General features: G+C 32.6%; 1 protein-coding gene across 1 annotated transcript; it reads left to right on the top strand.

Annotated features, from left to right (window-relative positions):
- The first annotated feature begins 536 nt into the window (after window positions 1-536).
- Ggamma30A (guanine nucleotide-binding protein subunit gamma-e) lies at window positions 537-14,078 on the top strand. The gene is made up of 3 exons (XM_031979303.2): window positions 537-679; window positions 4,372-4,538; window positions 12,813-14,078. The coding sequence occupies exons 2-3, from the start codon at window positions 4,426-4,428 to the stop codon at window positions 12,916-12,918; spliced, it is 219 nt and encodes a 72-aa protein (XP_031835163.1). The 5' UTR covers window positions 537-679; window positions 4,372-4,425; the 3' UTR covers window positions 12,919-14,078.
- The last annotated feature ends 10,885 nt before the right edge of the window (window positions 14,079-24,963 follow it).

The raw sequence follows: 24,963 nt of genomic DNA, 5'->3' as shown, positions 1-24,963 counted from the left end.
GCAGAAACGGTTGATATTGTTTAATTTAGTATAATTTTAGTTTAATGAAATATAATTTATACATTTTGCATAGAGATTGCTGAAATAAGATGTGCGAATTATAAAAACACATATATGGGTATCTTTGCTATTTATAGAGATCTTAGGACTTATATTTTCGTAGGAACGATTTAACCGTATTTTATCATTATTATTTACAACTAACTATTCATCACTGATATATATAATCACACTGATTTCTTTATACTAAACTGCTGTAAAAATGTTCATACTTTATTCAGCGAGTTTCGATCTAATTTTATGATTTTGAAGTATCGAAAAAAATGTCCATTTCTCATGGTAACTCATGAGAGTCGAATAGGGACCGAAGAAACACACAAGCTTTCGTTCGTGTTCGATTATAGAGGGTACAGCATTCTCTAAAAAAATGTTCTATGACAATAATGATTGGTGATATTGGCAGGTAAATTACTAGCAAATTAGATTGCCGAGATTTTTTTGAGGCTTCCGTAAGCGAATCGAGAAACCTGCCAAGAGTCAGCTCCACTCAGAACTTTATCGACCTCCGGCAAGGTGAGTTCTACGGTGCCACTCTAATATTCGACAAAATTCAACAGACCCCTTGTGACACGTGTCCGAGATCTCTTTTTTGAATCTTTACGCACTTCGAACTCCACGGGTAAGTAGCAACTCTTGATGCATCCTTTGTGTCTAATGCAATAATTGAGAAACACCCTAAACACTGATTCGAACAAGTTACTCAACTTTACGCAAAATAGTATCTTTTAGAGTTGACCTATGAATACTGTAAATGAACAAAGGTTTATTTTTATAGTTAATGAAGTTATATGATACTAATAAAGTGAATTTTGATGTAACTGCTTAAAAGTGCATAGTCTATTGGAAAATATTCTTAGAACGATGTTTAAATCTCTTCGATTCTTTAATGTTTAATTCATTCTACATAAACGTACAGTTAGTTATTGTAATATTTCGATTTCCCGTTAATTTTCTATTCGAGAATTGTATATTTCAATGATTTCATATTTATGAATTAACCCTTATGTGCATAATCGGATACCCGTGTTACCATTTCCACTTAAACATAAAAATTTATTATGTTCTGACTGGAATATTAAAAAATTCTTTTAGATGCTCTTTCTTTGGACATTTTTGAGTTAAGACACGTTTAGTAAATAAAGATTCTTGTAAAAAATAAAAAGTTAAAGAGTTTAAAAACGAAACATATGCTTTACTCACGGGTATCCACAAGATGGATGACAGGGGAAGGAATATTGATAAACAAAAAAGTTGTCCTTTTTGCTAACTAACATATTAATTATTTGTTTATATATAAATAAAGGATGTATTGTATAAATTACATTTATTTATTATACTGATAATCTACAATTATTACGTCTTGTAATCGTTTGTGCACGCTCGTCAGATATGAACTTGTCAGAATTTTGGCAACATTTATATGTTTTCCTTCGTCTTTTCATGGAACCAGCCACTTCCTCAATATATTTTCCTTTAAGAACGTGTTCGAAAATGGTATTTTATTATGTAATTCTCTTTATTTTTTAGTGCCTTATCGTACATCTGGTGAAATAGAGTAAAATGTACGGCAATAAGAAATGAACAGAATTATATCATAAAATACCATTTTCGAACGCGTTATTTCTTATGTCTTAATATGACAGAAATGTATTACCAAATTTTTTTACAACAATTCCATTCACAAATAAATGTTTTTGACAATAATTGATCTCACAGACGGGATTTCTTCGAAACTTGTACTGTAGATGCGTGACTGATAGATTGATGGTGTCAAAGCAATGATTAGCTATCGAAAGGTAGACAAAAATGGAATAATGTGAATATATCTTTATATCTATTATATATAAGTATCTTTTTCCTCCATACGCCCATTCTTATGACGAAAATAATGTTTGGATATGCGCAACAAGCTTCACCTGCAGACTACATGAGACCATTTTTTAGTCATACATCACTTTTTCTACATATAAATTTGGAACTGTGATCAAATTCTGAACTGTAGCGTATTCAAGGGAGTAAACAATTTTTGGTATTCCTTGCATTCAGAACAAATCTCAATGCAAAGAAAAATGAATGTGCATGCAGGAGTAAATTAAAGATGGTTAGGAATTGATTAGAGGGACGAATAACATGTCGTCCGTCCAACGTGTGCACCTTATTGAAATTCAAGCAGTATTATTTCCGCTGGAAATATCAAGTTCCTGATCAGCTGGCGTGAAGTTTATAAATAACGCTCGATTCAAAACCAGCTCAACGAACAATCGTAAAATTTCCCATTAATCTTCCATTTCGCTAGGGTTAGTTTATTCCATTTTTAACTCCGGAAAAATCATCTTTCTTCAACAATATAAAAGTTTTATTCATTCTGTTTCAAATTTATTTCGTAAAGATTAATTTTCTTTTAACCACTGAACTCTTCTGGAAATTTTTGCTTATTTATATTTACATTTATATTTACATTTACATTTATTTTGTGAAAGTGGGCTATATTTTATATACTTAAGTCATAAATTTTTGTCTAAACACGTAGATGTTGATTACTGGAAATATAAACCACATTGTCGCTCAAAAATATCCCGTCGTTTACACGATGAATAATGAACTTGACTCGTTTAAATGCATATTGTAATACATTGTTTCTGAAAAGAAGGAAGAGATATATCGAACATCATAATAGTTGTTCGTCCCACTTCTATCACCCACGTGTTGTGATTATGTAGTGGGATGGACAGTTATTATGACCATCAACGTGTACTCCAGGTTTTCTATCAAGAAACAACCTATAAATAGTAGACACGTGTTAACGAAGTCTGAATAAAACGATGTTTTGTTATCGTCACTCGTTTTTGCATAGTTTTATTTAATGGTACTCCTACTATACAGCACATATTTTATATTTCAACATTAAATATATGATTCTTGTAGATTTGGGGGCATTGAATGAAACCGTTTATTTTCATTATTGTTCGTTGTTAAGAAATTTATTTTGAAGGACTGATTAAATTCTTTATTATATGTATATTGTACTCGTTAATTGTGAAAGGTATGCACTGTTCGTCTCAAAAAATGATTGTATAAATTATTCTAGGTAAAGTAATATAACAGTGACGTAAGTTATGTAATTCGCTTGGAACAGCTGTGTTGCGCTTAACTCTTCTTGGAGTATTAACTGATTGTTGACGTTAAGAATCACTGACGGTATCCCATGCCTCACGGAAATATTTTATTTTCTCAATCGGAAACAGAATCCATGATGCAGTGTTCATCAATTAATGCCATCAATATATATGTCATTTTAATTGGGAGAGTTTGCAGTATCGTTTTCTGTAATGATCAATTTTTATAGTTTTTACAGTTAATGCAGAAAAAATGTGTGAAGTTAAGAATTTGATGACCTAGTTAATAAACATCCGCTTTCTTAATGAAACAAATGGTTCTCTATAATTATAGTTAATAAGCGTATCTAAAGAGAAATAGTACTGAAATATTCGCTATGAAACAATAGCCTATAAAACTCTTTATCTTCTTCCGTCTTCTTAAAAAAATACCGAATCCTGTCTATGCAGTACAATTTCCTAGTGTACAGTTATCTTCACAGTTCAGCTACAGTCTTCTAATTTTAACTAGTAAATAATACTGATTTTCATTCATTCTTTGCCTTATAATTTCACAATCGGTATCCCATTATTATTAATTTGCTAAAAACAAAATTGATTCTGTGTTCTTCGTAAATCTACATTTCTTGTAACAATGAATCTATATTGACAATGAATAATCATTCAACATTACCATATCATTACACTACTGTTACTATTTATTATTTATTATATTATCATATTATTACTATTTATTATTTATTATATTATCATATTATTACTATTTATTATTTATTATATTATCATATTATTACTATTTATTATTTATTACGAATTACTCATTTATACGCGTTACTGATTCAAATGTAATCAAGGAAAAGAAGTTTAACGTTAAGAGAATATTTTACATATAATTAGATGATGCAAATTGGTTAACCTTGATTAAGCTCTAAGGTCGTTTTCGATCCAAATAGAGATTAATTTTCGCTGTGTCCTTTTTAAGGGGAGGATGAAGCTTAAGATCGCGTATAACAAACATGATATTATTTATTAGACGAATCTTAAGGGGTTGACGAAGGTTGACGAAGAAGTGAGGGTGGTTCCTGTAGTTTCCCCAACAGAATCAAATTTCCTGTTGCCTGCCGTTGACGTACATAGTTCGGTGTTCCATTAACAGGAGCCCCCATACAGAGACAGTCCTATTGATTTTTCGTAGAGGCGCAAGCGCTATTCGGCTCTTATCTGGCGAAAGAGAGGCGCGGCTATAACCATGGATCCCAGTGTACTCGCCAACATGGACAAGGACGCGTTGAAGAAGCAGATCGAGAACATGAAGTACCAGGTCAGCATGGATCGATGGCCCCTGTCGAAAAGTATTGCAGCGTAAGTTCACCAAACGACTTCATTCACATATAAATACCTTGAAAAAACAGTTTACGCATTTTACCAGCCCGCATTACTTTTTGTTTTATTTAATTTTTTGTTTATAGTACCTGTAACACCCAAGCTTCTTATGGTGCACGAGACGGTGACATTTGCGTGCAGGAATCGGCAAATACGATTTTTCTTTTTCCCTATCGTGAAATTTTATCTATTCGTCATTTACTTTGTGTATTGTGGCATTACCGTGATATTATGGTTTCTTAATCGTGTATTTTTCATGAAACGTGTTGTTAATTGATGTACGAGAGAAACGTCTGGTAAGCTATGATTTTCTTGTACTCTTTTGATTTTTCCCTTTAAACTCTTCTGTGGTTTCGTTTTAGACGCGACGTTGGGGTGTTATTGATGGCTGTTGATATTTTAATAACTTTGGTGTGCTATTTATGGACCGTGTTATTTAGTAACAGTGTGCTGTTATATTTAGAAAATTTTATAGGTTGTCATTCTTCTTTGTAGTTTGTGTTTTATTTAATGTAACTTTGCGGTAGTAAATTTTTGGTACTATTTGAGTGTACGTAATTTTATTATGCGTAACCATTACGTTGAACGTCAGGGTTAGTGTTTATAAATTTATCAAGTTCAATTAAACAATGCAAATTAACACTATCGATTAACATTTTAAAAATAAATCGTTTTTATCCGTTGAATAAAAATTAAGAATGTGTAATCCTTTATTGCTATTTGTGTAAAAACTCTTTTCATTGTATAAATAATTTTTTGAGTTTCGATTTAGTGGTCAACGTGATAACCCATTCGGGACTAATACATCAGGTGTGCAATGAACTACTTAGTCAAAAAGACCAATCACACACGGTGTGTATAATGGTCATGAATTTCTATTATCAATTATTAGTAAGAAACTGGCTTACTTTACTAGTAACAAAGATTAAAGGTATCCAAAGGTTGACACTTGTATTGATTTCAAGTTAACAGCAGAAGGAATAACCCACGAACAAGATTGTCGGGATTACAAAAAATGAACAAGTAATGGTGAAAGTGTTTCGAATCTTGACTCCTAGGTAGTTATTTAAAAAAAAAATCCTAATCTCTAATAGGCGAATCCATTACCCTATGATTTATTTTTCAACCACAACTATTTCGCCATTGGTACTCCACTGGAAAAAGAGAAACATTCTAAGCATATTTTATGTCCATGTTTGCTGTAAAGTGCAACCATCGGCAATAAAAGAATATTTCATTCGAATTCAAAAGAATCGAGTAAAATTTATGCTTGTCAAATTCTGTTGAAAACCTTCGCCATGAGTCTGACATGTCACTCTACTGCAAGGGGTTAAGGGCTTACCACTAGGTTTATGTAACACATCAATTTCACACATTGGATTTTATAAACATTACTTGGTAAACGTTCATCTCGGTTCTAATTTAACAGTTCTAACGGTCTATTCTTAAATCTCTGATTACCAATATCCAAGTGAACATCAATTTTTCTAGGAACAATAAAATAAACGATAGAATAAATGCTCGTAAACCTAGTGTTAAGTACTGAAACTGATTAGAATCCGTATGGACATGTTGCTGCATCCTCACTGGCCAACGACCCGGATGAAAAGCCTGGAACGGGTCACCGTTGACTCAGTTAAGGTATTAAAGTATATTGGGCAACGTGATTGCGATCCTTAATTGTTAGACGAATCGGGGAATTGACAAAAAACGAGTGGATGACGACGTAAGTGGCATGGCGCGTGGTGCCACCACACGCGGCCAGCAATTAACAGCCAAGGCTGAATTACACCGACGCGCGACGTTCCCATATTACACAGGCCGCGGCTGGACAGGCTCTCCTTGGACGTGGAGTGTCGGTTAATCGCATATTCGCGCACCGATCACTTTCAGACATTCAATATCGGAGCTCGCGTACCTTTCATGTTAGTCTGGACGATCGTAACTGTTCCGATAACACCGTAAAGATTTCTGGGCTTGAAGATGGAGGATGGGGGTTGTTGACTCATGAAATTTTCCTTTCTTTCTATTCCGATGTGTAAAACCTCCTCTTCTGTTTCCTGTTTATTTTCATGTACAACGTTAGATATGTAACATATAGATATTTTCTAGTCCCAGTGTTGAATGTGAAATATTTTTATCCGTCTCTCTCCTGTTCTTGAGTACAATATGATTTTCTTATTCCCATTTTACATGGAAAAAGCTGTATAATTTGTTACGTAAAAAGGAACAGTTGGAATGTAATTAGTGAGGTGTAAAAGTTACTTACTAATCGATTGTTTTTATAAATTCTTATTCTTAAGTAACGCGATCATCGATTAGTAAAATTAATTTCAAGTTGATGATGGTAGTTTTTTTGAAAATTACTTAAGCAATTTTGTGTTTACGTTTGAAAATTCGGTTTTTACACAGATTTATGTCTGCTATGTAATGTATAGTGGGGTTTAATAAAAAGAGGGGCATAATTTTTCGAATTCTGCAAGGTGACTGCAATTTTTCTAATTTTAGGATGATTGGGCACGCAACAAGCGTAATTTTACATCATCAGCAGGAGTTATCTTGAATCTGTCGATTGAATAGCAAAGTCAGACCGTTTAGGGGATGCTGTTTCTCGCAATTTACAATGTCCCTCGCAGTAATTCGACGTCTAAAATTATGTGGGCACGCATTGTTTTCCCAGAAGATTAAATTCTCACGGTTGTGTAATGGACAAGACCTCGAAATAAGAAAAAATTTCTTAGATACCGGCTTAATAAGAAGTGAAAATCGCCTGTGATTACCTTAGGGGCTACGGATGAATCAGAAAAGACAAAGGATTACCGCAACAATTTCACGATTTTCTTTTCTTGACGGATGATTGTTTGGTAAGACATCAGACATGTCAGCCAAAGGATTTTAACGTGAATAGTGTAACTTTTACTTGAGGCCAAAATTATTTTTGAAATTTAACTGTATATTGAAATTTGTATGGGTAACACGCAACAAGAAAATAGTGATCTTGGTTAATTTTGTTAAATCTAAAAAATTAAATTAAAATTTCAGATTCAATTAAAAATGTTAGGTACCTGCTTTACCGATGATCGATACTACCATTTTTGTTTCAATATAAACGTAAATTTCAACTGTAAAATAACAAAAATTAATTTTTAATTTAATTGCGTGAAATTTACATTTTAAGAAGCTGAAATAAAGGTAAACAAAATGTTTTATTGAAATTTCTTAATTCTATATTATTGAAGGAAGTAAGTCAGAAAAGTGAATTACCAGTAATTAAATAAATGGATAAATAAATCAATTAAAAATAAATGTTTATTAAAGTGATTTAGAAAAAGCATGCTTATATTGAAACTAATATTTGATAACTTTTCGTAAATGTATTATTAGAAATTTTTAAAATTCGAGAAATCATGAGTAAGTAACGATACGAGATTTAAGTTCATCAACCTGTTTACTACAACGTAAACCGGTGTAAGAAAGTTCGACATAATATCAGCAAACAATAGAAAGTTCGCTCCAATTTACTAAACGTCAGTTAAAAGGAATAAAAGGAAAGGCGAACACATGAATGAAAGTTTTTTAGGCGATCGTTGTATCCAGTATTAGTGTGCATCACTTGCATCTTTGATATGGTAAATTGCGGTTTCCAGTCTTAATAAATTTCTTTGAATCTAGAGAATAAAAATCCAAAAATTTGTCAATTTCAATGAAATATTTCATTCTTACAGTGAATTATATATATTTCTAAAATATGTAAGTTATTTCTTAGTTGGAAAATTATTAATAACAAGATTATTAATGACAACTTCAATATTCCACTGCACAGTGTCAATTCACATTAATAAGAATGTTTAACAACAATTATTATTATAAATAACTGGAATACTAATTGTCAAATTGCAGACATAACTTTTCTACTGAATAAACTGAATTTCTAAAATTCATCATTTTATTCAATTGCAATATTAAATTTCTCACTAACGAAGAACAACAAAGAAAAATATTCTTTCATTTTATGATTCAGTAGTCAGCAAAAATTGATGAATATCGTTCATGGACCGCTGAAAGCCATAGGAAAAGCAAAAATTGGTTATTAACTGTAGTTGCATGGCTCATTGGATAAGATCTCAGAAGATCCATCGAATCGTCCAACTTTTCATCCGATGGAAAGTGCTGGGAAAATGGGAGGTTGATGAAAATTTGGGTGACGTCGGCGGGCAGCGAAAGAAAGGAGATCCTTATCTAGACCGGCGTTCCGAACGGTACCGCGTGTCGAACTGGAATTCGAGTTTACACGGGACCTATCGCGATGATGCATCGGCAACGAGGGTTTAATAACACATGGGAAGTTCGATAGTGTTCCCGGTTGCGGAACAACGCGCGGAACAACGCGGAACTGCGTTCGACCGGCAGAGTTATCCCGGTCTTGCGGTTTTCGAGGCGAATCGTACCCTGAAAGCAAAAAGTTTCCGCGGTCGACTACTCGGAGAGTGCCGGAGTGAAAGGTACCAACCATTTTTTCCCCCCTTTCCGATCAAACTAATCTTTCGCTCGCGCCACTGTCCCCCGTGGCGTGTATCGTATCCTCCTCCATCGCGTTTTCCCTTTGCCACGTTCCACGATCGAGAAATCTTCGTCAGAAGTGATATCCTTCGTTCTTCTGATATTTAACACTAAACGTACCGCGGCCGATCGAATGACCAGTTTGAAAATTTCATTAAAAACTTTGCGTTTTCTCTTGTACACGTAACTGTATAACAAAATCTACATAGTCTGAGTGATCAGTTTTTCAATTTTTACAATCAATTTAAACAAAGGTAATTTGTTTACCTTTATTTTATAATCACTTATTCGACTGGTTACGGTAGGAATAGGCAAACGGGAAAGTGTCGGTACGTTTACTGTTAACAAGGTTCACTTTTATTCTTCCATATTATTTGAAATGAAAATTAGAAGAAGAACGAATAGCTGCTCTAATCCAAAAAGTGACTAATACGCTTATTTATTTATTGGCAAATAAATATATGTATCGTTTCGATACTTTCTAATACAGTTAAATATATTTATTTCGTTTCGTTTGGAATGTTAGTAAAAGATAAGAGGGACGAATGATTACTACGAAGAAAAATGTTAATACGTTTATTTATACATTTTTTATTTATCGCTTTGATATTTTCTGTGGGAGTAGAAGGTCGCTTTTTTCGTTTCATTTTTAAATATAAGAAAGAAGTAAGTAAAATTAATGATTATTCAAAGGAAAAAAATTGTCATTATATTTATTGCTTGATTCACTAATTTATCGTTTTTGTATTTTATAAAGGGGTACTGTGTTATTTTTCATTTTATTTAACAAGAAAGTAATAAGAAAGGAAGACTGATATTGAATATAAGAAAAAAAAGACGTAAAATAGTAAATTTACTTACTTGGAAATAAGTATCTATGCACTGAAATATTAAGATCTTTTATTTGAAAAGAGATTATTACCGATATCACACAGTTTTTTATGGGCTTGTTGGTTTTATTCAAAATTATTTCAAAAACAGTAGAAGTTTCTTTCTAGAGTAACAAGTTTACCACTTTGCCAACTGCTTGCAATGACTGACCTTTCACATTTACCACCTGCAGCTTTTCCGTTGGTTTCTATAATATGTGCTGAAATTCTTGTTAGGATATCGCTTTCATGCCCGTACGGGGTGTAAAGAAATAACATTCTCGACACTTTGCGATTCATGGAACTTACCTAAAAGCAAAAGTTTTAATAAACTCAAATATCTGTGAGAAGAATAAATTCGAAGAATAAGAGCTATTTACATAATAAAATACTTGGGCATTTACATGCTCATAAATAATAGTGACTTATAAGTAATTTCAGGTTATTTTTCGCTAATGTTACGAGTTTATATTTTATTGTACAAACTAATAATATTTAATTAAACTCCTCAAATCATCTTAGAAATTGTAATTATTGTTTTCTTAATGAAGCATATCGTTTGCATTCTTTTGACACGAACAATGAACGCTAACGACCTGTACGTGCTTACGTGTTTAACGAATACAATACTATACAGTCACATAAAAAAAAGTTATCGCCGATGTACCGAAACATTTACAGCGTAAAATTATCTAGAAAACTACAAATTAAATTTAGAAATTTAATTCTTCACGGGAACAAACAATTGATCGTTCGAACACTACCAGACGGTAAAACAGTGCCAGCGAGCCATTGAAAAAGAGAAAACATTCTATGAAATAACGAACAACGAAAATCATAGTGGCAACGGTAGCAGGTCGTTAACCTACATTCGTGTCTAATATAAAACGATAAGTGAAAGCCTATAATTTTCTTGCATTTTCTGCTAAATCGTAAGTTGTCTAACTAGATCGCGAGACATTTCTTAGCGGCGGCGTTACCAGCGTTCATAAACCGCGGTCAAGAAACATTTAACATTTCGGAAAGGTTAATTCTCTTCAACGTGGTTACTCACGATTTCCTTAACTCACGTTCTTTTACAAATATTTATAATCGAACAAACAACGATTTCAGAAACATTCGTAAATCATGTTAGAATATGACAATGTCAATAGATGAAACATCGGTTCTCCTCGTTTTTACATTATCCGTTCCTTTTCCCAATTCGCTCATCGAGATTAACTACGCGAACCGTTGGCACGTGTAATCGATTACACTCTGCTCGAAAACGCGCGGCAAGAAAATACGAAAAATCGGCTGCCTGTAATAAGACAGGCGCGCGAGCGCGTTCCTTCAGCACACAGAGCTCTCCTTGAACGCAAAATCGGCCCGAGGAGGGCCGAGTCCCTTTCACCGAGCTGTTCGCAGCGGCCAACTATTCCTTATTCGATTCCCCGTGATTTTCTTCGCGTCGCTGTAACCTTGTTACATTCAGAGCAATCCTACGCCTCGCAAAACTGATTTCCAAACGATTTCATAATTTATTTCAGATTCGAATCACATTTCTGTACCGCTCGCGGCCGCCATCTTGGATGGCCGAGCGTCCTGCAGGATCCGCCGCAGGAATTCGCGGATCACTTCTCAGGATTGATGATAATAGGTCATTGCGCGTTCTTCGAATTCCCTCGTCGTGTTTTATAAACGGAATACCTGTAATTCAGTTGATTACGAGCTGGTTATACTTGTAACGTATGGTAATTGCAATTGCGTCTTTATCATTGGTCCGAGTGCACCTTGAGTTACGCGACAATCGATAGCTCATCGGGGAATAAGGGTATATGGGTATGATGTAATGTGATTTATTGTAATTTTCTTTAATCAGTAAAGTTTGAAGTCTGTCAACAGGAAATACTGTAATTGCTTGCTGTGTATAATTCGCTTCATTTAGCTTAAGCAACGCATTACTTATTTATTCATTTTATTATCATTTGGAGTCAATGAAACTGTTATAGTTTTGCATTACAACTACAAACTTACCTTTTACCTTTACCTTTTTCTTCATGCCAAAGTGTTTAAAAATTATAAATTAAGTGTTGCCTCGATAAACGTACAGTTTGGTAACTTTATCTAATCGTTACGGTTTAGTTAATTAATTAATTAGTCCAAACTCAACCAAGACTCCAATTGATTTCTGATTAGGTCTATATTCAGTCTGTCTTACATAATTAGTTATTTAAATAATCTAAATGTGAAAAGAATTGCAGATTTAGCATCGATTCCTACGGTGAGACTGATGTTTGTTACTTTCACGTATATTTCAACTGAACCCTTGTCTTATGATTTCTTTAACAACCGAACTTCAGGAAACCGCTTTATCGTTGATAATTTCTCAGAATAAAGAAAAGAATTTGATATTTATTTTATGTCTACGTTTGCTGTGAAGTTCAACGGTTGATAATATAACAGTAATATTTAATTAATATTCAAAGGAAACAATTAAAATTATGATTTGTCGAGTTCAAGTTAAAACTCTCATCATGAGTCTAACACGGTATTATAGGACAAGGGGTTAACCGTTGAACTGCCAAGGAGATAAACCTTCTCAGAGCGTAGTAAAAAATTTCAATTGGAAAAACAGGCAACTCGAATTGCATCATTATCCATTTTAAGGGCAGTTCACAAGCCATGTTGTGAAATAAATCACTTATTCCAATTAAATGAGGATTATTCTATCATTGAGCGTTTCATTGAAATTTTCGCCTAATCGTTCGTTTCAACTTACTTTCGTACCAAAGTGGAACAAAAGAAGGAAGACTAACTGACATATTCGTTCATCTTTTTCTAGGATGAGGGAGTACGTCGAAGAAAACGAGAAGACTGACCCGCTGATACACGCGCCCGACAAGAAAAACAATCCCTGGGCCGAGAAAGGCAAATGCATAATTATGTAATCGGGACGAAGATGAACAGGAGAGTGTGGGGAACGGAAGAGGGGAAAAATGAGGGAGACAGGGAGCAACATCTGAACGGGGGAAGGCGGATCGTTTAACCGTGTTCAACAAAAGCACCGTGGAAGACATGGCGATGGGAAACCGTGTAATAGGCGAGAGAGATAAAGAGAGAGAGGGGGAGAGAGAGAGAGAGAGAGAAAGAGAAAGAATGAAAGAGAGAGAAAGAGAAAGAATGAGAGAAAAAGAAAGAGAGAGAGGAATCACGAAGTGGAAGAAGCGATGTGTAAAAACAAAATGGAGAACTCGGTGTCACAGACGAGCCGCATAACGATGGAGTCTGAACCAAACTTTCAATCGGAACGGTGACTCTTCGAATCGTTCGGAAATAAATAAATAAATAAATAAACATGGAAAGTGAAACGAGAGTATCGAAGTGAAATAAAGAAATGATCACAGTAATCGGGAAAAATAATCTGATGATCCAGTTGTTTTGCGATCACTCGAATTTTCCTGTTCACTTTACGAATGGGATACTCGAACTCGATTCTCCTCGTTTCAATTTCAATCGAAGCTTGCTATTCAAACTTCGATGATTAATGGGACAGAGAATATGCGAAATATCACGCATCGATATTAATTGGCCAAACTTTCACGTCGCGTTTGTCGTATCGTTTCTTCCTCCGTGTCTCGAGCGAGTAAGCTGGACCGGTGATCCTTTTGTCGCAGGAACGCGCGCGCACTTTCGAGAATTCCAGCTACTTTCGGGGAAAAAATTCTACGCAGATACAGTAACGTGTAAGTAAGCAAACAACGGGACATTCACACCGTAAAATTATATGGCGAGCACTGACAAATGAGAGAAACATGGCGGACGAGATCGGACTCCGAGCGTCGTTACACTTCCGCCTCGTCGTTGCTCCGAGTTCGTTGATGACCGATGTTAACGCGTCGCGCGCGATTTCTTATCTTGCTGTATTTATGAGGATACTCTTTGGATCGTTCATTATGTCTCGTAACAACAATAATTTATCTTAAGTAATCCGGTATCATTGTGTGTGGTATACACACTTTAACTTTCATGTGATGGACGATTAATACGCTATGCATACTTATGCGAATTTCTTACGGAAATATAATATATTCATATCATTTCAAACGTATCCTGGCCTTTCATTTTTTTCACACCTTGTGCCAAACTGGCCATTCTACTGAACTCGCGGCTTTAACCCTTATACTGATGTCGAATAATGATGTATCGTTATTGGTGATACTTATGTGGTTTGCCAACTTCGGAAAGGAATATGTTACAAAATAAAGGGAGAATAAATAAATGCCAAATATATTTCAATTTTTCAATTTTTCAATTTTACAGTATTTCAATATTTCATAATTAGTATTATTAATAACATCGATATATTGTTCGACACTATAAGGATTAACTTTTATGTTGGCAACCAAGTAACCGGGTAAATACTCACTTTGAAACCTTCTATGTAATTTTGTTCTATCCTAAAGCAAAATTTGACAAAATTGCTTCGGATCTCCACTTCTGAAACATTTTTACGCGGACCGCTGCTTTGAAAATGAAGAGTTTACGTAAAAATATCGTAATACCATAATTTGGATAAATATTGGCATTTTTGTTGCTAACATGATGGTTAACCCATTTGCGTCCGAGCTCTAATTGCATGACTTCTCCCATATTTCTGGGATTAAAATACGTATGATCGATTACACATAGATATTTAATTTATCGAGTTAATTATAATTTATTTTGTTTTAAGTATTTACTATTTCAACTTTTTTTCAATAAAAGAGAAACGAAGAACAATATTGTGAGAAATGTGAACATTTCCATGCAAATTATAACATGCAACTTTTTATTTTGCGATGTGAAATGATTCTTAGTGCCAAATATATTAGAGAATAAGGGAAAATAGTGAAAAAATTTGTTCTCCGTTTTTCATATTTTTCATGATATATTTAAGAATTTTTGTCTCGAAATCATGAATAATACAAAATTTAACCAGAACTGCATCATAATAAATTTCAGGTTTTTATAATTAAATAGTGCTGCATTCGTTTTTCCTTCGTTTTTACACAAATAATGTAATTTGGTGGTATAATATAATAAATGTCGACAACAGATATGAAAGGAACATACATACAGACAATAGAATACAGAAATACGAGGACCAAAAATACAAGAGCGAGCTACGTATTATTTATTCTTATTATTTTGTATCTGCAATAACGCCAGTGATTTTTATTTAATTAACAATAATGTTATGTGTTCTTTTCCATGGTACAGAATAAGAATAATGACATGTCTCAGAGTTCCCAATTTTGTGATGTTTATGTTCAAGAAATATTATATGTTATACTATGAATTTATAATTATAAACTGCATACACAGTTTTTATATGAAAAATAAAACAAAATATTCTAATAAAATAAATAAATTGGAGATATGAGTGAACAGCTCGAAAGTTTGTATTTTCATTATATTTTCATTAAGTTTTATAGCTCATGCGACTTGATATAAGGGACGATAATAATAAATTTTTGATTGGATACGTAAAAGAGTCTGATTAGTAATCGTAAAACACAATTCATATGAATCATTCTTTAATTAGTAATTGATTTCATAATTTGCTGGTAATTGTTGAGCTCTCCTCTCGTTAAATAATTCTTTTAAGAAACTTGAAACCGTCAGAAAATATTTCGAACGTTAGACTACAATTGCAAAAATATTGATTACATGGTGTTACTTAATTACTGACATTCATTGGCAAAATAAGATATTATCGTGACTACCATAACGGTTGATTCAGTAAATTAAGCAGTTTCGAAGTTTTGTAATTCATTCTTGCAGCATTGAACACATCGTTAAGAGAATACTAACAAGAATTTCTTGCTTTCTTTTTTCTTTTATTACCTCAATCTCTGAGAACTGGATATGAACTATTAATCATACCAACGTATTGAAAGATAATTAATAAAGACGGATATGTCGGATTATAATTTATTTTTCTTACTTAAGGTGTCGTTAGATAAGAAATTAAGGAATAAATAAATTATTAAATTTGCCATTCTAAAAATAATCACGTAACAAAATATAATTCTGCAACTAAACAAACTTCTGGAACACAACCCTTTCTTTTATCATTCTTACAATTAGACCTGTCGTAACTGTTTATTTAATACAGTAATAAATGTTTATACATATACACATATATACATATATATAATATAATATAATATAATATAATATTAATCAATAAATATTTAATATAATAAAAATGTACATATTATATATTAAAATGTCATCTTGTTTTTTTATATTGCACACTATATATATTTTATTTGTATACGATGAACTATATATGAAACTAGGGGAAGCGTTCAGCTAAACAGCCATTGTCATGGCTCTGTGACAGCTCGCCCACGGCATTCTGTACCAGTTCCTGTGGTCGGCGTCCGACCATTTGCCAACTATTTCTACTCCCCTGTTGCAGCGTGAATTCTTGACGCGCTCGGCGAACGGAAAAATGCATCTCGCGTATCTCTCGACACGGGCCGTGGAGGTAACGAGATCTTTCGTTTTTTCTTCTAGCGAGGAGCAAGCCACATTTCACGAACGGTATTACGATAACGCACGACCTGCGTGTGTGTTCGATCCTACGAAAAGGAACGAATGTTAAAACACTGCTGACCGTGCATTTTTTGTAAGCACCAAGTAAACTATGCATATATAACTAGATTACTATTACTTAAATTATATAACTAGTTATACAACAATATATATATATAATACTACTATATTAATATTAATATATACCGATTTCTATAAACAGCTTATAGTAATATTCTACATCGAATGCGCCACTTATCGTCGATTGTGCATTATTTCTTTAATGATTAAGTGCCAAATACTTCTTCATCGATTTTACTATGGCAACAACAATTATAGATAATTAGGGTATCATTACGTAAAAGAGAAATATAAAATTTTATTAAAATATTGTCAGCCTCACGACTAAGGAAAGCATTTGGTGTCCAAACTCCTACTTTATACAAGCTATCTTATCTATTTATACATTTAAACTTCTTTATCCTTATCTCATTAGTGTACAAATATTGCGTATACATTGGATAGTTCTCTTTAGAAAATCTTAAACGTGATCTAATTTAAGTTACCTTTACTTGTTCAATTTATGGCAGTACGAAGATTGAGGAATCTGTTAATAGGCTTCCGTTAGATACAGCGTTAATACAGTGAAATGTAAATTCTGCGTAACGTGAAATGCTAGCTTTCCCACTAGCCATAAATTGATCGTTCAAGTTGTTAATTACATGTTTAACAGTTTTTTCGTGTTCGCGTTACGTCGCGGTAAAAGTGCATGCTAACCAAATAGCACGTATTTAGATAAACAAAATATTAACTTGAATTCAGAAATCAACGTTTCTTTCTCTTTGGATAATAAAATAGAAGTCAAATGGAACCTCAATAAATAATACACTTTTTTAATTTCTACAAAAGAAATCGAAACTGATCCATTGAACTGTTCGATTGCTCTAGTGTTAACACTAGAACCACCAGACAGGTCAAAATTATACATTCCCCGTTTCTTCTTTAGCGATTATTGAAAAGGGAATCAGTGCTTTCCTGGGAAGTTATTAAGGTAATTGTTTCAGTAATGCCCAGATATAATTACAAATAATTTGAAATTTCAATAGATGCATTCTTAGTGTTTCTACAAGGAAATTAAGTAAAACCAATTCGACTGCTTGGTAGTTTTAATGTTAAGGGGAAAAGAAAGAAACCAAGGGGAAGAATAACAGCGAGGAATGGAAGGGCACACATCGTTTTGCATGTGTGTGTGTGAGCACGTGTGCTCGAATTAAAAATATTACTTTCACTTTTTAATACGTGCATGAAGATCACCGCTTACTTTCGAGTAATTACCAATTGTCGGGTGCACGGTTTGGTCATGGTATTCCATTACGGATGTTGTCTATAAAACGTCGACGACGACTAATTAATAAATCAATTGTTTGTGGTAAGTCGTTAGCGGTGTACAGGAAATTTGTTCTGTTTCTCGAATTTGTGACAATCAATAGACATCCGCTGTTTCAACTTTTGCGCGTTGAATATGAATTTATGTAAATATTTATCTTTGAAAGTTCAAGTTTAAGTATAAGAACGTTTGAAAAAATTGCTGCACTTTGATGATTTCTTTTTATTTAACTATCGTTTAAATATTTTTGTGATAATAAAATATCACTGATTTGTCTAATTTTCTACAGAGGTGTTTATAGAATAATATTTATCAAACTGACGTTTTCCTTAAATTAGAGTGTTCAATTGTAGTGCATAATTGTAAAACAGACTCGTCTTTTTATTAAATCTGTGTATTATGTATAATTAAATATTTTCTTTTTGATTAGGTAGAAAGTTAAGTATAAATAAAGACTAAAGTTAAAAATATTAATTTACTTATACATCTATTAATATTACAATTGTAATTTTCTATCGGGGAAAGGTTTATACGTGTTTCGTAATATTTCGATTGAATAAAAGAAAAACTAAAATATGTTTTAATTTGCCTGTTATATGTTTATTAATATTATGAAATATATTACGTGCGTAATTGCATGATACTTATATAACGAGTTATCGCGTATAATGCGTTGAACAGGATTACTAGCAATATTGCTATTGCAGTCATTCTAAGGATCAGTATGATCTATAAACGTTCACTAATATAACAGAATGTGATTTTACTAAGTAAAGGTAGTAAAACATCTCGTATTCTGTATACACAATTTAATTTTGAAATTTTACTGTAATACACTGCGTTGAGCTAAAAATAGTTGTTATACGCATTCCTTTGACGTGAAACGAAAAATGTGAAATATTTAAGTCAATAGAACAAGATAAGGTCACGTTGTACTTACAGAAGACTGACCTCGGCACAATCGTCGATCTGGAAAGACGTTATTTAAAAATGTTTAGACTAGCGGAAAGAATGTAAGTGGAGCACCACTGTTGGTCATAAATATGTACTTGCTTGTTATTGAAGGAACCTTCTTCAATGATACCAGAAGAATGTACTTTGGTAGCAGGTTTCTGTTGGTGACGATAAAACTTAAATTCTTAAAGACAGTCTACCAGAAATCAGATAATAATCTTACGTGAACATTAAATTTTCATTGGTATCTACTGTAATAAATACAATACATTCTGAATGGTTATGTATTTATTGATTACAAAAATTTCTAGGATACTGAACAAATTATTTTAACAGAATCCCATTCCCCTCTAATAACATTTTCATGTTGTCGATGCTATTAATGCACGGAATAAAATGTCATTTGATCACAGTTGTTCCCGATTTGTCCATAAAAATGTATATTTCCATACACTGTTGCAACCTAATTGCAATTTCCACTGCAACATGGACGGTTGGCTAACAGTGCAACATTGAAATGAATGGTCACATTTATTTGCAAAAATGTCGACTTCGGAATATCAGTATTTGTAATAGACAGCGTTTACTTTAAATGAAAGGAAACTTATTTGACACATAGTATGATTGCAAAAGTAATTAAGTGAGTCCGAAACTTTTGGTCGACATTGTACGTTAATGACAATACCGATAACAACACAAATCTTTTGTTCTTTTTAAGTAAAATAGTAATTATCAATGCAACATCTGACTCTTAGAATTCAATAAAATCCATTTATGTGGCTTTCATAGTTAAAACAAGATTCTTATCATATATATAAAATAATAATATATGGAACAGTAGTAATAATTTTAGTTTAACTACAAAAGCCAAATCAGCGAATTTTATCGAGCCTCGATATTAAAATTTTTCATTAGCAATTATTGTTCCATTTGGAATGAAAAGGACAGAAAGATTTGTTCTGTTGAAAATTTCAAAGGCATCCATCGATAGAGGAAAGGGTTCTACAATCTGGAATTCTACGACGTGGAAAATGTTCCTGTTACAGACGACGTGCTCCACTTTCATTGCCATTCTCTCGGCCATACATTAAATGCGTGGCCGCCATTGCGGCATAAGTTATACTTATCGTTAGTCATTTCACCGATTGAAGAACACCGCTAAATTCACGAGAACGAGTTGCAGACTTGTCGGTACTTTCTTCTGGAATGGCAAGTTTGTTTCTACCCGTTTGTTCCAGGTATTTTGAGTTATTCGTCCTGGATGAATAAATGGCGGCTGTTAGTAACTGGTAAGGTAAACGACCCCTTTACCGTCTATAAAGGAATGCGATTGTTATAAATGCACTGTGAATCTTTATGCAAGTTCGAATCTCTAGAAACGAAATCCCTTCTGTTATAATATCCAGTCAAACTCGTGATGAAAATTTTCAAACGGACTTGACAAATTTAAACGTTATTTATTTATTTTTTCATGTAAATACAATATCACTCGTCTATTATCAATCTATAATCTGTGGAATAAATGTAGACACCGAAGATGCGTCAAATTCTTTTCTTAGTAACTCTACTATATTAATACTATATAATATTAATATTATTAATATAATAATATAATATTACTCAAACTAAGATCCTATTTATTAACCCTTTGCACTCGAAAGTTTTTTAATAGATACATTCAACATTTTTCGGTGAGACATAGACGGCATTCTTTGAAACTAAGTAGTGAGAAAATATACATAAATTAATAAGAAAGCTATTTTGTTTCAATATTTCACGTGTTAATGCATTATACAAAATTTAATATCAGATATAAGATTTTATAATTTTGTTATATCAAATCGAATGGTAAGTGGAATGAGTCACCTCTCGAGTGCAAAGGGTTAATGTACTTAACGCACGATATGCTGTAACTGGAACTAAAAACACTGCTTTCTGTCTATTTAATTTCTGATCAGTTTTTCATTATTGATCGATATTAGATTTTATGGCTCTATAAGTTTTCGTTGTGAAGTAAAAGACTTTCAACCTTTAATATTAATTACATATTTTACTGTACACAAAAACTGCTCCTCGAGTTCTTTTTGATAAAATGTAATAAAAAAATGCGGTCATAGAATTTTCAGAAGGAAATGTTGTACTTACAATGCCTTCAGTATTTTTTATTCCACAGGTGTATAATAAAATCGTCGAACTTCCAAATCGAATTTGTAATATAATGATCGAATGAAGCAACAAAATGACAAGACTATGTCTACGTTTATTTTCTAATCAACGAATTGAACAATTTCTTGTAAATAAGCTGAACAGTATTTTACATTATGTTTAACGTGCAAATAGTCGACGAAATATTTTCTATTTAAGCCACATCGTCAACTATAAAAATCATAATGGCTACTCATTTGAACATTTAATAGTCTATAATTAAATTCAATTCTACGTGATTGCATCCGGTAGCTAAACATTGTGACTATGCATGTGTTTCGTGACCTTCTACGATCAATCGAATAATTTATTAATATTTATGACCGATACTATTCCTTCTGCCCTCGTGAGAATATTTTCACGGCGAGCAACTGTTACGCATAAATCTGCGATTGACTTTCTATGGTTTTTTTTACCGTGGAGCATTGCGATGCAGTTATGTTAGCGACAATTAGCGCAAGCAGCCTGTTACGCTTCTTATTTGGATAGACGGAACAGTGCGGCTGCTTTTATGAGCAAAAAACGACATTCCCAAGAATTCCATTATACACGGTTTCATAGTCTACTTTATATTTTCTCGAGACATTATAAGTTTCATTTCTTTATTTTTCATTCATTCAAACTTTCTTTACGCTCTCAGGAGCACAACTTTTCCATTCTACATCATTAAATGAAATTGTTGAATGCTATTGGGCAACATTTCATATAAAATCCGGTGTTGCGAGAGAAGCAGTCGCAAAAACTTGTAGTCCACTATATATGTACAGAGTAAAGAATGACCTGGAAGTGTAAATATAGAAATAAACATGCAATATAAACTGTAGAAACAGAGAAAACTTATCCGACTTGAAGCTTCCCTTTTACAAAGAAAAGTAACAATTTTTGTAAAATCCACAAAGTGTGCAGTTTGTTTACAATGTGACGAGTTTCGATTATCGAAGGAATTTAATTATTCAGTCATCGAGGATACAATTCGTGCAGGTAATCGAGATTCTACTGTACTTACAGATTTTATATTTCATGTACTTATATTCATTGCTTATATTCATCTCGTTGAACAAAAATGTTATTTACTAAATACATTTGCCAAAAAGTAAATTATATAATGCTTCATTAAATGAAACGAAAATATGATATGAAATTATTTATTTTAATTACGTTATATTTTTCAGAATGTAACCGTTTTAGGTTTTGTTATTAACACTAAACGTACCGACACTTTGTATATACTTATACTCACTTACCGTAACTGACCAAATCACTTAGTTATAAAATAAAGGTAAACACAGACGAGAAATTTTTCTTATTGGAAACGAATCATTTAAATGATTAAATAAGATGGATTAGGTTTTATTAATACTAAATGTACCGGCATTTATACACATCTATTTCTAAAGTAACCAATCGAATAACTCGTTGCAAAATAAAAATAAACAAGTTCGACAGTCAATTGTTCTTAGTGAAAACAGAAACAAGAAGAAAGGAAGACACTAAGAAACTGATTAATCGCATAATATAGAAATGTATTTAATGTTAAATGAACAAAGAAAAACAGAGAATATTAAATCAAATTTTCAAACCAAATTATTAATTAAAATTCAAAAATATTAATGTTAATAACCCAGAAAAGTTTTCAAAATAATCATCGTTTAATTGAACGAATTATAGCAATTCGATTTGCTTATCACCAGGTGACCACCACGGTATTCAATATTCAGTACCGCGTTAACAATAAAATTGGTTGTAAATAACGTTTAACGTTGAAAAGAACCATTGAGAAGGTGTGCATGACGCAGAGGTTGGGAAACGCTGTTCTAGTCAGCCGATGTAGATTGCTGGATCGCCGTTTCACTCTCGCGTTCCCATTTACCGCGCCGCCGATTGGGGTCCGTTGTCAGTGTCAAAACGACACTGACAACCACCGCGAACCAACTGCCAGCGGAGAACGATAGGCAATGTTGGACTTTTCGCAGCACTGCCTCAAACAAATTCCACTCGATGAAATTCAAAATTTTGTGTTCACTTCGTTCGTAAGTTTACTGACTGATTTACGAATGCTTGGAGTATCTTTAATACTAAACATACCGGCCTCTGACAATTTTCATAATTTTATAATAAAATTTTAAATAGTTTTCAAATTTCATATAAAACTCTGTATTTTCTTTCGTCCACTTAACTGTATATCAATCCTTATATTGTCCGATCAATCAATTTTTCAATATTTGCCTTTCCTTGTGTTTCTGTTTCCACTAAGAAAAATTCATCGTTTCATTTGCTTACCGTTATTTTATATCCAATTATTTGACTGGTTACGATAGGAATAGATATACACAAAGTGTCGATTTAGTGTTAAGCTTAAAATAAACAATTCTATGTTCTTTGAAGTTTCGTATCATTGATTTTGGTGAAAGCGTTTCTTTTGTCGTGAATTTTTCTGGTTGAAGTTGTTAAGAATTTTTTCCCTTACGATTTAAATGCGTTTATGTTGCGAAAAGGTTCTTTTGAATTTAATATCGATGTTTATTATTTACTTTAATTCAATATTTATTTTTAATTGTTTTGTCGATTAGATTGAAAATCTTACTGCAAGAGAGTTATATCTACGTATAGTCAGATTACACAATACTTGAAGGCTTTTCGATTTTTTGTGCTAGCTTGTGTTGATATTTTGATGCAAAACGGCAACATTATACAATATTTACACGTGCGCGTAATAGTCCGTTTTTACGTCGTTGCATCAACATTTTTGCATATAATTATTTTCGTTCACCTTTCATTTCTTGTTTCACACTGCGTTGCGTGCGTTTATCGTTTTACGGTTTAATAGGTAATTAAAATCTATTTAAATATAAACTAACGTGTTTTACATTCAATTTACGTAAAACAGATATTTTTACTAGCAGAAATATCTGATATATTAAACTACAGATGAATTCATGTAAAATTTTAATTAATGGTAGAAATATTATTTTATTAAAAGTAAACACCGATATGTAGAATACACGTTGACGATGAAGTCTGGCAAACAGCTGCATTTGAATGAAAGATAATGAGGTAGCAAAAGATGTCAGTGGTCTAGTTATAAATTAGTATTGAGTTGATGCAAAAGTTTTGACTTTCCTTTTGTAAGAAATAAAAAGTAGAGTTTTAAAACTATTTTCATTGACTTAATGTATCGCATAATTTCCATTACAATTATCAGAAAGAAAAATGACGTTCTGTACTTTAGATAAAAGAGTTATGTCAATGCTTCATTTAGTTAGTTTTAAATCTACGTTAAATCTACCGAACAATTGGAGTGACTTTTAAAGTGATTTTTTTTTTAAATTGAAACAATACGTTTCTTGAGATTCGAAGGGTCTGCCAGTTCTGTATCTACAAATACACAAATTTAACTTAAAGTCTCTCGCAGAAACGCCTTCATAATTTAAATAATTATAAAATCTGGGTCAATTTTACCTTAGTAGAAGTGTAAGTTTTAATGTTAATGTCGCAATTAATGTAATAGGTTAACGATGGGGACATTTAACAAGTACATTCTAAAAACTCATTCGTTAATAAATAAATAATAAATACTTACAGTAGGATAAACTATCATTAAAAGAGATTTAAAGCTTGTACCTTTACCAAAAAGGCAATTATAATAAATATCGAAGTAACCAGAATAGAATTACAAGAAAAAAATCCCAAAATTATTCTTCTATCAGTTACAATAGTATTTTCTATGTATTTTCATTTAACACTAGAACTAAACACTTAAACTGACCTTCCTTAACATTTTCATACAGACCACAACATTGCATTCATTAAAATTCCAATCATCTTACGTTTCAGTTGCATATTACCTATCTACTTCAACAATCCG

This window comes from Nomia melanderi, chromosome 3, assembly GCF_051020985.1.
Source record: "Nomia melanderi isolate GNS246 chromosome 3, iyNomMela1, whole genome shotgun sequence".
NCBI classification, from domain to species: domain Eukaryota; kingdom Metazoa; phylum Arthropoda; class Insecta; order Hymenoptera; family Halictidae; genus Nomia; species Nomia melanderi.
This window is presented reverse-complemented; position numbering and strand designations above follow the sequence as displayed.

Excerpts from the sequence above, each read along its gene's own strand:
- Ggamma30A (XM_031979303.2), top strand. The coding sequence starts at position 4,426 with ATGGATCCCAGTGTACTCGCCAACATGGACAAGGACGCGTTGAAGAAG. Across the intron at positions 4,539-12,812 it reads CTGTCGAAAAGTATTGCAGC|GATGAGGGAGTACGTCGAAG; the intron begins GTAAGTTCACCA and ends ATCTTTTTCTAG.